The 14,604-nt window shown below is 59.0% G+C and overlaps 1 protein-coding gene and 1 pseudogene across 1 annotated transcript; both read left to right on the top strand.

Annotated features, from left to right (window-relative positions):
* Positions 1-284: 284 nt before the first annotated feature.
* On the top strand, positions 285-4,774 carry LOC142440699 (bifunctional peptidase and (3S)-lysyl hydroxylase JMJD7-like; annotated as a pseudogene).
* A 1,216-nt stretch (positions 4,775-5,990) lies between these two features.
* LOC142440709 (cytosolic phospholipase A2 beta-like) lies at positions 5,991-13,959 on the top strand. Its single transcript, XM_075542988.1, has 16 exons — positions 5,991-5,996; positions 7,195-7,222; positions 7,455-7,591; positions 7,684-7,815; positions 9,185-9,239; positions 9,524-9,654; positions 10,066-10,103; positions 10,759-10,834; positions 11,642-11,778; positions 12,062-12,121; positions 12,175-12,283; positions 12,407-12,562; positions 12,839-12,911; positions 13,047-13,151; positions 13,311-13,490; positions 13,814-13,959. Exons 1-16 carry the CDS (start codon positions 5,991-5,993, stop codon positions 13,957-13,959), a joined length of 1,569 nt encoding a protein of 522 aa, XP_075399103.1.
* Positions 13,960-14,604: the final 645 nt, after the last annotated feature.

A 14,604-nucleotide genomic window follows, 5' to 3' on the forward strand; every position in this document is an offset into this window, starting at 1 on the left:
TGTGTGGTAAGGGGCCGGCTCCAGGCAGAGGCTAATCAGAGGAGAAGAATGGGTTGGGCCCCGTTACCAAGGCCAGGCAGACTTTATTCTCCAAGTGGTAAGTCATCAAAAGAGGTTTGCTCAGAGTGACAACATGAGGCTGCCTTTCAAGAAGATGTCTGGAGCTGGGGTGATAAATGCTTTTGGAAGGAGGGGAGTTAAGCCAGGGGAACCAGTTAGTTCACTGTGGCAGGAGATATTGTAAGCCTTTCATCCAGTCATTAAGCCAGTGTGTACTGGGGATCATGGGCGTGCTGGGCACTGTGCTCCATCCTGGGAAGGCGTAACCCACACCCCCACCCTCATGGAGATCACATTCTAGCCGGGGACAGAGACAGCTATCCAGTGGAAATCAATTGAGTAGATAGTATATTAACCTGTTTGCAAACCTGTCACTGGAGTCGTAGAACTGCCCCGTATTGTGTCTGAGGAAACAGATTGGCCACCACGTCTCTCTCCCGAGGGGCACCTGGTGGACTGAGATCATACCCTCCTGGTTAGCAGCCACGTGCTTAAGCACCGTGCCACCACCAGGGCCCGTAGATAGTGTGCTTGACGGTGCAGGTGGTCAAGTGGACATGCACACAGGAAGGGAACGAGGAGTTTTTCAGAGCCCCGGGGTGGTGTCCATGGTTAAGCATTTGTCTTACTAATGGGAAGGTCGGTGCATTTTGCCTATTCCTAAAGGACCCCCAATGAAATGCAATCCTTTTCAGAAAAGTCAGGGCCACAAACTGTGGAGCAAAGGTCCACTCTGACATCCCGGGTCACCAGGAACCAGAATCGACTTGAGGGCAACTGTTGTTTGTTTACTAGAAATGGTTGTGGGCTGGGGCCGGGAGGGGGTGGGCGGTGGGTGGTGTGGTTCACAAGTTCCTAAAGAAGAAGGATAGCCAGCTGGGGAAAGGAAGGCTCTTGGGGTGACTTGTGAGTGGAGGGGCCCCAAAGGAGGTGGCATGGGAGAGGGAGAAGGTGAGGGCGAGGGAGGTTGGGAGTGTTTGTAGGTAGACTTGGTGAGACGAGGAGCCAGCCAGGAGCACAACAGGGAGTCAGTGATGTTTATGAAGGGTGCGATGAAGGGCAGCAAGAGAAAGCCACCCAGGCAGCACACAGCACGGTACCATCATGGAAGACCCAGGGCGTTCAGGTTATAGGCATGTCTCCCCAATGAGTCTGTCAGCATCTTGAAAGGACCCATTCACACTGGCCAAGCCAAGTGCTGAGCACATTCCAAAATATTCAGTGAATATTCGCAGTTGGAAGGCATTCTTCCTTCATCTTGCTGCCCCCAGCCACGGGGAGCTCCCTGCGTGGTGCCTGAGGCTGCTTTTCTATACTTCGCTAGAGGTCCGCCACCGCAGCTAGGGAAGCTAACCAAGGGTCTGGCCCCAGGGAGGACTGGGGTTTGGGCCAAGCAGGAGTCCCGCTGTGTTAGCCCCAGTTAACCAGAAAAACAAATTCATAGACACTTATATGTCTTTTAAAAGAGAACTTTATATCAAAGAAAAATTGTACATTAAGAAAACATCCCAGCCCAGTCCAGATCAAGTCCTTAAGTCTGATATTAGCCCATATGTCCGATACCAGTCTATAAATCCCTCTTCCTACTCACGAAACACAAGCAATGCTGCTGATGCAGGAAGATCACAGGCCAGTGGGTGGAAAGCCTTGTGGACCCAGTGGTGGTGGAGGCATCCCAGTGCTAGCAGGGGTCTCCAAGTGAGCCCTGCGGCTCCAGGGCTCTAGTGTAGCTCTGTGTGTCTTGTCAGCAGGAATGTCTCACAGGAAGGGAGCTATTGATTACCGAGGGCACCTACAAATGAGGTCATCAAGCTGCAACCTGAATGACAGCTTAGACTCCACCCCTCCACAAGTTGACACCAGAGTATGTTGCTCATGTGCTCTTGGGCTGTGTGGCCCCTCCTGGAGTAGGCGTGCGGCAGCCTCCTCCTTGAAAATCCCCTTCTATTTCTGGTGGTCCAGAGTCTCTTGGTCCCTCCCCAGTGAGCACTGCCCAGTGATACCCTGTGGCCTGCCCAGAGAGGGCATCTCATCCGTAAGTGGCTGGGTGCTGTTTATGTCAACATCTACCTCCCACCCCACTTAAGAGCTTGGCGTGCCTCCAATCGTGCCCTACCTGGATGAGGCCCCGATGCCACTGCACTTCTACCGGGACTGGATCTGCCCCAGCAGGCCCTGCATCGTGCGCAATGCCCTGCAGAAGTGGTCGCTCCCCTATCTGAGGTGGGTGCAGCCCTGGGCTGGGCTAGGGTGATGGGCGAGCTGTCTTGTGGCATGTGGGCATGCTCTTAGAGTCCCTTCCCCTAGGGCCACGGTGGGCGCCACGGAGGTGAGCGTAGCCGTGACCCCAGATGGCTATGCTGATTCCGTGCGCGGAGACCACTTCGTGATGCCAGCCGAGCGCCTGCTGCCCCTGTGAGGTGTGTTGGACGTCCTGGAGGGCAGGGCCCGGCACCCTGGTGTGCTCTACGTGCAGAAGCAGTGCTCTAACCTGCTTACTGAGCTGCCCCAGCTGCTGCCCGACTTGGAGCCCCACATGCCCTGGGCCTCTGAGGCTCTGGGTGAGAGGGGGCGACTGGGGCAGAGGGCAGTCATTGAGAATACACAGCAGAAGCAAACACCAAGCTTCTACACTGACAGCTCGGTGACATTGATTGTCTTGGCCCACACCCACCACCCCATGGCCAGGGTCAGGCCCTGCCGCCCTGGAAGCCTTGACTGTTGACCGACTGCAAAGGATTAGTGCTCTAACTTTTGCCTGTGGGGGGCTGGGCCCACTCCCCAAGCCCTCCAAACCATGGCCTCTTCGCCACTTTTCCCTAGGATGCCCCTCGCTCGCACGCAGCACCCCTGCCCACATCCTGTTGGGTGTTATCCCAGACCCAACCTGAAGGTGACAACCACTCCTAACTCTCCTCCTCTGTCCTGCAGGGAAGATGCCAGAGGCGGTGAACTTCTGGCTGGGGGAGGCGGCCGCAGTGACGTCCTGTAGGTGTCTCTGGGATGCAGGGACTGGGAGGAGCCAGCATGGGGCCAAGGGTGGGAGGCTGGCCTGGAGGGTCGGTCTACCATTCTGCGAACAGAGGAGGAGCGGCGTGGCAGCGTGGTGGGTGGGATGACTTTGGTGTGGGGGCGCACTAGACATCTCTCAGAGGGCACGTTGGCCCCGGAGGTGAACTTGGGAGAACCTTATGCGTGGATATTTACCTCTTTGGAGAGATGACCCGCATGGGGCGTGTGGTGTGTGCCAAGTCCCCCGTGGCTGGGATCTGGAATGCCCTCCACCCCAGCCCCCCCTGGGCATCTCCTGGAGTCTGGTTTGACTATGTCGTTGAGAATACACAGAGCAAAAGCACACACCAAGCTTCTACGCTGACAGCTCAGTGACATTGATTCAGTCCCTCTAGTTGGTTCAAACGTTCTCACCCTCCCTTCCCGAGTTCTTCTCCCTGAGGGAAATGAGGGGGCTTCAGAAACTGTGTAGAAAATAATGGGATTCCCCCTCCCCCCTTATAAATTCATTGTCCTCCAGGATCCTGGCTGTTCTTTGAAGAGGCTGTTTTCAGTCTGAGCCCGGTTGGAGTTTAAAAGAGCACCATGCTCATGGAAGAGGGATGGAGATCCTTTACTGGCTAAGTTGAACTAGTACTGGGCGTAAAGGAGACATCAGGGGACACTTTGGATGGAAGGTTGAAATCTTTATTCGCAGGACTTTCTCGTTTTTACACCCCTGGCTGTCTTGAGGCGCAAGGCTCTGGGTGGGCAGGTTCTGCCTCTCATGTGCCCTGCTCCGCCAAATCTGCCCAGGACCTTCTTTGTGTTGGCAGTGCACAAGGACCACTACGAAAACCTCTACTGTGTCCTCTCTGGAGAGAAACATTTCCTGTTACACCCGCCCAGCGACCGACCCTTCATCCCCTATGGTAGGGCTGGGACATGCCTTATGCATGGGCCCCAAACCAGAGGAAGGGTAGTGAGGCTTCCCTGCCTGTGTCCCTGGGGCCAGGCAGTCAACCGGAGAGGCTGGGAGGAGGTGTGAGGGGCTGGGAGCACTCTTTGCTGAGCTCCCCCTTTTTCTCTGGCATCAGAGCTGTACACCCCATCAACCTACCGACTCACTGAGGTGGGCACCTTTGAGGTGGTGGATGAAGAGGCCATGGAGAAGGTGTCCATCTAGGCCCTGGGCCTCAGGGAGGGGCGAGCTCATCCATCTCCGAGGAGCAAGCGGGCCCCAAAGGTCCTGGGAAGGTGGCCCCTTCCTCTGTAAGGTCCCGCCGTCTGGGGCTGGCTTCCCAGGGCGGATGGAGGGGGACCTTTGGCCCTTACCGTTGGCAAGGCCAAAGGCCGAGTTCCCCGGTCCTGCTCCATCCCCAGGTGCCCTGGCTTCCACTGGATCCCTTGACACCAGATCTGTCCCGGTACCCACAGTACCGTGGGGCCCAGGCCCTCCGCTGCACCATGCAGGCCGGCGAGATGCTCTACCTGCCGGCCTTGTGGTTCCACCACGTGCAGCAGGCCCAGGGCTGCATTGCTGGTGAGGAGCTGCTGGCCTCGGCCAGCGGGTGGGCTGGGGAGGCCCTGGGTCAGAGCTGGGCCACCCACTCCTGTGCTTGCTCTCCCCACAGTGAACTTCTGGTACGACATGGAGTATGACCTCAAGTATAGTTACTTCCAACTGCTCGACACCCTCACCAAGGCCTCAGGCCTGGACTAGTGGAGCCCCCAGGGAACGTGCCCCCCCACAGCTCAGGGGGCACTCTGGCTCCTCCCCAGATGGGCCCCCACAGAGACACCCTGCAATCTGTCTGACCCAGAACCCCGTTTGGGTTGGGACGGACCCTGGAGACTATCGTGGGTGATAGGAGGAGGACCAGGAAGTGCCAGGCAGGTGTCTAGGTCAGGGTTCCCAGAAAGCTGCCACGCAGGTGAAGCAGCCCCGTGGGTGGAGGCCAGCTGCGGCGTCCTCCCTCCTCTGTAAAGCTGTGAAGTGGATATAATGATGGTCCCTACCTTTCTGGCTGCCCTGGGGCCTGGAGAGGGTTTCTGTAAGGGCCCGCTCGCTCGCTCGAAGGACATGCTCAATAAAGCCGGGGAGGCTCCATGTGGTACCTGCCCCTTGTGGCTTTCTGTGTCTCCAGGAGGGCGGGGAGGGTTCAGATGGAAACGTCAGAGAGAGGAGCTAGCTCCCTGTCTGTCCAGGGACCACAGCTTGTACTCCGGTCTGGCCGGCAGGCCAACCCTGTTTTAACTCTCTGCCAGGGCTCGTTGACTGGGACTCTGGTTTGCTTCGCAATGGGGTTGGTGGCCTGGGGACGAGCCTGTGTCTCCTAACCAGCACAGGGACCAGGGGACATAAACTGCCCCACCCCCACCCCTGGGCTGCTCCTCTGCAGAAGGAACTGGCTTTCTCATGCTGCCCCCACAAAAGGGGAGATGAGCGCCCTTCCCCTGGGTGCCCACCTGGAGCTCCAGTCCTGGCCATCTCTGGGTACCCAGGTGGCCCATGCCCTGGCTTTGAAGAGCTGTTTTTAGTAACAGCCACTCCCCTGCTGTGATGATAGGCTCCGGATACACCCCTCCTCCGGGTCTGCTTCAGTGGAGACTGGGCATTCCTGTCCTACTGGTACCTGGATGTTGCTACAAGCCTTGTTGGTGGGGACTCTGCCCTTGCCCTACCTCTGGCGGCTGCCCAGACCTGTGGCCCCTCCAAGCCATGCCATCCTGTCCTGCTCACACGGGTGGTTGGTGAGCTGTCCTGGAAGCAGGACCCGGCTGGGCAGGCCCAGGTGGTGTCTGCTGGGGGCAGTAGGTTTTCCAGGAACCCAGCAGGGGTGGGGGACCTTGAGCCCATGGGAGGGTGTCAGTAGCCCCAGTATAGGCTGAGGTGCCTCATTTCTTGGGCAGGGTGTGGGGCTTGGGCGGAGCGGAAGATGCAGGTGGGAGAGGCTAGGGAGGCCAGTTGGGACATACTTGGATTTTGGCTTAAAACCCCACAGTCCTCGGCCCAGTGGCTACTGCTGCCTTTGCTCACCCCGCCTGGGACCCCCAGCCTCATGGCTCTGGTAAGACTGGCGTGGCACTGGAGCCCACTCTGACCCTTGCTGCCCACCTGAGTCCTGGCTAATGCTTTCTCTGGAGGGCTGTGGCCGCGGTGGTCTTCAGGTGTAGGGGGCGTATTTGCCAGCTTTGGGTAGGGGCATGGCTGGGCTGCGGATCCACAGAGCTTCTAGGCAGGGAGAGGCTCCTGGCTGCTCCCCTGCTCCCTCTGAGTCAGTTGCCTGGGCTGTCGGGGCCTGAGACTGATGAGATGGGTGACTTTCCCGGGTTCTTCCTCTGCCAGGAACCCCTGGGCGCATGCTGCTGGGACTTCCAACCGCAGCTGGGAGGCCAGTGAAAGGGTGTGCTGACACACGCTCCCTGTCCCCAGCGCACCTGGCAGGGCTTCAGCCCAGAGCCCGGGGTGGTTTGGGATGGAGTCCTGGGGTCCTTTGTTTCTCTGCCCTCGGAAAACATGGATGGCGCAGGGCTTGGCGCCCATGGGCTGCCTGGCCTGGTAACCTCCCACCTGCCCCAGCACAGAGGTGACTTCCAGAACTGCCTCCTGACCAGGGGTGGGATGCACAGGGAGTAGCGAGTGAGCAAGCAGGAGCTTAGTCCTAGCAGGCCGCTCCCTCCATGCCCTTCTGTATGCCCACCCAGAGCTTTGTAAGCGAGGGCATGGGCTGGGGCAGACAGGTGGCAAGATGGGAGCCTGCTGGTTCCAGGAGAGGGAAGCGGAGAGCACAGCGATCCTGCCTCTGGGTCTCCGGCCAGTTGCTGGGTCACCTCTCCATGCCTCCACCTCCTCGTGAGGCAGCGTAGTAGTCGGCTGAGTTAATGTATGGATAGCCCTTGGGACAGACCTGTCATGTGGCATTGTGTAAGTTCCTATGGACGTGCCCTGTCTCTTCTAGACTCAGGGTTCTGAGTGGCCTTGGCCCTGTTGGTGCAGGGTGAGCCCTCACAGGTGCCCCAACCTCCCTTCCATCGCCTGCGCCCTTTGGTCATGTCATCCCACAGCAAGCTTGTCCCCTCCCCGCTGCTCTGCAGGCCAAGTTGCCCGGGACCTGCCTGCTCACCATTCGTGTGCTGCAGGCCCACAGCCTGCCTGCCAGGGATGTGGGTGAGTTGACCGAGAGAGGAGAAGGGAACTGAGGTTGCAATTGGAGCAGGGCAGGGACGGTGGGAGGTGGCAGGAGGGCTGGGCCTGCGAGGTCCTGGGAGGAGGGCCTGCAAAGAGTGACGGGCAACAGCTGGTGATGGAGGGTGGGGCTTGGTGCGTCCCCAGGGATCCCTCTGGTGGTGAACTCTGCGTGGCTTGGGGGAGAATTGGCCCTCATTTCTTCTCCTCCAAGTGACCCACCCTGACTTCTATGTGACCCTGTGGCTGCCCACGGCCTGCAACCACCGGCTCCAGACGCCCACGGTCAACAACTGCAGAAACCCTGTCTGGAACCAGAGCTTCCACTTCCGGGTGCACAGCCAGATCAAGGTGGGCCTGCCTCAGCCCAGCCCTGCGTACCCCCAGCGCCACCCCCACCCCACCCTCCACCCCATGGCCCTGTCCCGCTGCTCCCCTTCCAGAACATGGTGGAGCTGAAAGTCTTTGACCAGGACCTGCTGACCAGCGACGACCCCGTGCTGTCAGTGCTGTTTGACGTGGGCACTCTGCTGCCTGGGGAGTTCCGGCGCCAGAGCTTCTTGCTGAGCCTGCAGGCAAGACTCCACATGGGTGGCCACCCTCGGTACCACCAACGGGATGCTGCTTAAATGCCCCTCTTCAAAGAACTTGTTTACAGACCATGAGGTCAGGTTTCCCTGGTGCCCGAGGCCCTTGTCAACCAGGACCTGCTTCCCGAGGAGCGGCCCCCTCCTCGGGGCCACATTATGGACAGCAGCCCTCCCCGCATTGGCACCCCTGGCTGGCATCTGGGTTGGAATCTGCACATACCCACACTGACACACACACTCACATTCACACCCACACGCAGCCTCACACACATACACAGGTACACTCACACGCAAGCACACGCACTCAACCACTGTCACACTCACACATGCACAGCCATGTGGATACACATGCACACACACTCACATGTGCACACAACCACTCACATGCATGCCCACATACATGCACACATCTTACCTTTATAACTTGCTTTTTCAGGGTGGGGAGCGGTTTGACTTCGAATTCCGCCTGCGGAGTGTGTGAGTTGGGGGTTGCGGGGGTCAGGGGAGTTGGGGGTTGCGAGGTAGGGAGAGGGGCTCTGGGTCAAATCTGTCCCTTCTGGAAGGAGAGAGCCTCATGCGCTCAGGGCTGGTGTCCTTCCCCGGGGACTTTCTGTGGTTGGAAGGACTGCCTAGGCTTCCTTGGGGGCAAGAACCTGACCCCTGCTCATGGCTTTTCCCAGGACAGACTGTGCGGAGCAGCTCACCAGCAACGGTGTCCTAGTGGTGAGTCAGATCATTGTAGTGATTGATTCAGGATCATAGTAGTGATTCGGGATCATAGTGGTGATTTGGGATGGTAATGGTGACTTAGGATCATGGTACTAATTCGGGATCATGGTAGTGATTCGGGATCATAGTAGTGCTGTGTGATCAGAGTAGTGATTTGGGATCATAGTAGTGATTAGGGATCATAGTAGTGCTTTGTGATCATAGTAGTGCTTTGGGATCATAGTAGTGATTTGTGATCATAGTAGTGCTTTATGATCATAGTAGTGCTTTGTGATCATAGTAGTGCTTTGTGATCATAGTAGTGCTTTGTGATCATAGTAGTGCTTTGTGATCATAGTAGTGATTTGGCATCATAGTAGTGATTTGGTATCACAGTAGTGATTTGGGATGATAGTAGTGCTTTGGGATTGTAGTGGTGAGTGACACACCCTCCCTCAGGCCATCTGCTCACCTGCCCTCCTGGCTGCAAGTCTGTCTGGACCAGGAAAGAGCAAAGTGGGAGGGGCTATGATTTCCAGAGGACATGGGACTGAGGAGCAGGAACCTCGGGCTGCAGGGGAAAGGGTAGTGGTGAGGTATCCTCGCGTGGGAGGGGCGGCATATGAATCTTCTCTTCCCAACACAGGCCCGTGAGCTTTCCCGCTTGCATGTGCGGCTGGAGGAGGCCGGGGACCAGAAGGGTGAGTCTCCCAGGTCACCAGGACAGCCCTGGCCCTCAGCCTATGTCTTCCCCCTTCCTCAGCTGCCCATCCTGGAAGAAGCTGCCAGCCACCTTTAGCCTCCGAAGGCTACGGGCTGGGGGTGAAACTGCCCGGGCTTACAAAGACCTGGTCTTTTCCCATGACCCTGCTCCGAGGGGGCTGGGCTGGGGGTAACTCCTCCCAGCCTCTGCCAGCCACAGGGGCAGGAGACAACTCACGGGCAGGGAACCCCCTCCCACCCCTACCTCGGTTCCTTTCTCCAGAGTCAAAGGGAAAAGTTCAGCTTGTGGTCCCCGGGTCCTACGAGGGATCTCAGGAGGCCACCGTAGGCAGCGACTCCTTCCGTTTCCACTTCCCCACCTGCTGGGAGCAGGAGCTGAGTATCCACCTGCAGGTAGGGTGCCCCCCCCACTGACCCCCTGGAATTCAGGCCCACATGGGCAGGTGGTACCGCTGCTCTGAGACTCGGGTAAGTGTACAGTTTTGGTCAACTTGCAGAACGCCCCCCAGGAGCAACTGTGGTGCCGCTCAGGGCCCTGCCATCAGACCAGCTCGTGAGGCTGGTCTTCCCTACATCCCAGGTACTCTTCACTCAGAGGAAGAGACCTCATGTGGGGGTGGGACAGGGCCTCAGGCCAGTGCGGGGGTGGAGGTAGGGGGTGACTCCTTCTCTCCCTTTTCTTTTGGGCCAAGCCCCTGGGCTGGGCTGTGGGGGTGCATCCCTGTGGAGATGACTGGGGCATCCCAGGGCCGAAGTTGGTGTGGAGGTGCCAGCCTTTCTGAGTGGTGTTTTGCTGGTTTGCAGGAGCCTCTGATGAAGGTGGCGCTGAGAAAAGAAGACAGGTGAGAGGCTGGGCTGGGGGAGAGCAGCCGGGGGAGGGAGGGCGCTACGTGCAGCTGGGTGGCCTGGAGGACCGGAAGCAAGCGGGTGGCTGCAGCAGGGAGCTCCCAGTCTTGGGAAGGTGCTCAGAGCAGAGAGGGTCCTTCCTCAGCCTTGTAGTCTGCGTGTGGCCTCACTGGGTGGGAGAGAGGTGGGGGCTGAGGAGAGTAACACGCCTGGTTTGAGGAGCACAAAGACCAGAAGGAAGCGACCTTTTGGGTGGAAGCAACGTGGCTGGGCCTTAAAGAACTTTTGCTCGCCCTCAGTTTCTAGGAGCATAGGCAGCCCCAACTTAAAGGCCTTTGTTCCTTCTCAGCCCCCGTGCCCCCTCCCCAGTGTAGCCCTGGTCCAGCGTTGCAGGGGAGGGAGAAGCTGAGACTCAGGGCCACCTTTGGCCTCAGGGACACCCTCATCTGCCGGCTGGCCTTGCTGTCATGCCGGGCATGTTGGTGTGGCTCTGGGCCCACCATCCCCCCCTCACTCTCCAAGCTTCAGCACGCAGGCTGAAGGGAGAGAAGAGATGGACGTGGATCTTGCAGGGAGATGGGCCCAGTGTCCTCTTTTCTGACGAGGATGAGCACTGCCTCACTGTCCGTCCATTCCCCACCCCACCCCCAGACCAGGGGAGCTGGCCGTGCGCCTGGGCTTCGAGCTGTTTGCTGAGGAGCGGGCCTGCCTGAGCAGGAGGAAGCAGGTGGTGGCCAAGGCCCTGAAGCAGGCCCTGCAGCTGGAGGGAGACCTGCAGGAGGATGAGGTCTGTCGGGCTGGGCAGGAGTGTGGGGGTCTCAGGCCGAGTGTTAAGCTGAGTGGGCCTCCACACTTCCATTGCCCGACCAGGGTTGGTTGTAAGGCGGACTTGTGTTTGCCTCTCGTCTGCCCACCTACCCCCCTTGTACTTCCCGGAGCTTTCTTGATGTTATCTTGGGCCCGATGCGGCTGAGCAGTGTCAGAACCACGGGCCCCACCAGGGGTAGCTACCCTTCTCTGGGCGTTGGCCCTTGGCCTGGAGCTGATTTTAAGACTGGGCCTCTCAGACAACTCGGTGGACATCTGGCCAGGTCTCTCTGCTGGTTGGGCTGGCTCCTAAGGAAATGAGCTCCTTGCAAGGAGAGAGGGACGCTGATTTGGGGGTTTTGAGGTGAGCCTGTGTCTTTTAAGAAGTGACCGCCGTACTCCCCAGGCTGGGGATGGGGAGATAAGGCCTGTGGCCTGTACGCTCCCTGGAGTTTTCAAAACCCGAAAGGACCCACCCTGCTGAAGGAGGTTATTCTGACATGACTCTCCTCAGCTGCTCTGACTCAGACCCGCTCCATGGGTCCCCACCAGACTCTGACCTATGCTAACTTGGTGGTGGGGCCAGGGGCAGGGGACTGAGTGGCCACTTGACTTGCTGTGTTCTCTTCCTGTGGTTTTTACTGCCCGGTGCAACCTGACCTCCCCTCCACCAACTGGAAGTCCCCGCAGGGCCTCCCTTGAGCCCAGCTGTACTCTGCCCTTCCAGGTCCCAGTGGTGGCAATCATGGCTACTGGTGGAGGGGTCCGGGCAATGACTTCCCTGTATGGGCAGCTGACCGGCCTCAGGGAGCTGGGCCTCTTGGACTGCGTCTTCTACATCACAGGGGCCTCGGGCTCCACTTGGTGAGCAGGCTGAGTGTGGATCTGGGGGTGAGTGGGCAGAGGCAGGGGTGCCTGTGGTAAGGCTTCTCCAGTGCCCCCTTGGGTCCCTGACTAGATTGGAAGGTCTGCGAGGAGGCAGGTGGCAGGTGCGATATGCCCAAGTTGCCCCATGGGCTTTGGCTGTCTCCATGGAGCTGGAAGGCACCCGCGGGCTGCTGCCCTGGGAGAGAAGGTCCGAAGGGGTGTGAGGTCTCGGGGGACTCTTAGAGGAACCTGTCTGCCCCCGACCTCTGGCTTTGCCTAGGACCTTAGAAAACCTCTACAAGTTTCCAGAGTGGTCGCAGAAGGACCTGGGGGCGCCACCGTACTGCTGAAGACGCAGGTGACCAAGAACAAGCTGGGCGTGTTGGCTCCCAGCCAGCTGCAATGGTACTACCAAGAGCTGGAGGAGCGCGCTCGCCTGGGACACCCGGCCTGCTTCACCAACCTCTGGGACCTCATCAATGAGGCCATGCGACATGATGGGGTACAGAAGGGCGGGCCACGGGGACGGGCCTGGACCTGGAGGCAGCCCTGCTGGGTAGCAGGGCGAGGGGAGATCTCCAGAGACCAGGAAGTAATGGGTTTATACGGAGGTATCTCCCTACAGCCTGATGTCCACAAGCTCTCGGAGCAGCGACAGGCTCTGAGGCACGGCCAGAAACCTCTCCCCATGTACTATGCCCTCAACACTAAGGGGCACGGCCTGTCCACCTTTGAATTTGGAGGCATTTTGAGGCAGCTGGTTGAGGCCCCGGGCGGCCAGGTGTCGGGGAAGGGGTGGTTGGGATGGTGTGGGGAGGCAGTTTTTCATGCCCTTCTCCTTACACTCTGGTCCGGGACCCGAGTGAATCCAGACACCCACGACTCAAGAGTCACTTGGACTGGAGGGGAGTCGCCCCGTCCTTTGTGGCTGCCCTGCGTGGGTTCGGGTGGGCAGGAGGGTGGTGGCCAACAGCGGTCCCTTCCCACCGTAGAGTGGTGTGATTTCTCCCCTTACGAGCTCGGTTTCTCCAAGTAAGGTGCCTTCATCCCCTCCAAGCTCTTCGGCTCCGAGTTCTTCATGGGGCGGCTGATGAAGAGGATGCCTGAGTCCCGCATCTGCTTCCTGGAAGGTGAGGGGGTCTTGGAGAGAGAAAGGGGGAGAGGAGGATGTTTCTGGGGGAGCCCCATCACTGAGGCGGGCAGCAGGGAAGGGTCAGGCTGTGACAGGAATGGGGGCTCTCGTCCCCTTGTGTCTGCGCTCCCAGGTATCTGGACCAACCTATATGCAGCCAGCCTCCAAGACAGCTTATACGGGTCCTCGGAGCCCAGTCCATTCTGGGATCGCTGGGCTCAGACCCTGACCAGCTTGGGTAGGTGCCCAGGCTCCGGGGCTGTTGCTGGGGGTGGGCATGTGACTCCCAGCTCTGTGTGTGTGTGGTGGTGGGGGCACTGGTCTCAGCTCTTTCCCTCTCCGGGGTCACTGCCCTCAGACTGGGCTAGCACCCATGCCCCACTCCCTGGCTGTGCAGACAAGGAGCAGGTCCCAGTGCTGAAGATGGAAGTGCCACCCAGCCTGGCTGGGAGGATCAGGGAGTTGTTCTCTGGCCTCCTGACATGGCGCCCGCTTGCCCAGGCCACCCACAAATTTCTGCGTGGTCTCCAGTTCCACAAAGACTATTTCCAGCACCCTCACTTCTCCTCCTGGAAAGGTAGCTTCTCCCAATGGGGCCCAGCCCCCTGATGTCTTCCCAGAGCTGTGGGCCTTGGCTCCAGGCCCCTCCTAGGCCCCTCACCCCACCCCTTGGCTCCAGGCCTTCCATGTGTGGCCCCACGGGATGTGGGAAGTAGAGTTTCCTGCCTTCTCCTTCAGCTGGGGCTGGAGGTTGCTTCAGGGCTGGGGCCAGGTGGGTGGGCCCTGAGGGCGGAGTCTTTTTCCAGGAGCAGCCAGTGACTGCCACTGACCAGGGGAGCAAGCGTGGTGTCCTCAGCACCCGTGCTCAAGGCTGCCCTCCCACCCCGCCCACCTCTCTAGACACCGAACTGGATGGACTCCCTAACCAGCTGACCCCTGGGGAGCCCCGCCTGTACCTGCTGGACGTGCGCTACTTTGTCAACACCAGCTGCCCGCCCCTCCTGCAGCCCACCCGGGACGTGGACCTCATCCTGTCGCTGGACTAAAACTTAAATGCCGCCTTTCAGGTGGGGGAGCTGATGAGTGGCACCCGAGGATGCTAGGGCGGCTTCACAGTGTGTGCCTTGCTGGCTTCCTCCCAACCCTACGAGACAGGGACCCACATGCTATGTGCTGAGCTGTGCAGAGAAACAAAAGCAGCAACACTCCTCTGTGTAGAAAAAAAGAGCTTTAGATCAAGAAGTCATTTTAGATCAGCAAGGCATCCCAGCCCATTGTGATTCAAGACCATGCTAGTCAGAACCGTCCTCAGCCTCTGTGTAGCTGCAGGCAGATAATGCCCAGGCTGGCGTGAACATGACCAAGTCAGCGGCTCTCCAGGCTGGTGGCCCCATGGGGCCGTCCCTGGAGACAGAATCCCAGCGAGGAGGAAGAGGCTCATAGCATCTCCCCTTCCTTCCAAGGAGGGATCACCAGGCTTCCACCTGAGTGACAGGTGGGACTCAACCCCTGCACTTTCACGCAGGTCCAAGTGGACATAATATCTAACCACCACACCATGTCAAAAGAACCAAACCAGGATCCCCACCATGGAGTCCATGCTGACTCACCAGGGCCCCCTTGGTGTGTTTCCGAGATCGAACTGCTTACGGGAGTAAAAATGACCACGGAGCAGTTTTTCACAGGAAACC

Source organism: Tenrec ecaudatus, chromosome 1, assembly GCF_050624435.1.
Source record: "Tenrec ecaudatus isolate mTenEca1 chromosome 1, mTenEca1.hap1, whole genome shotgun sequence".
Lineage (NCBI taxonomy): Eukaryota > Metazoa > Chordata > Mammalia > Afrosoricida > Tenrecidae > Tenrec > Tenrec ecaudatus.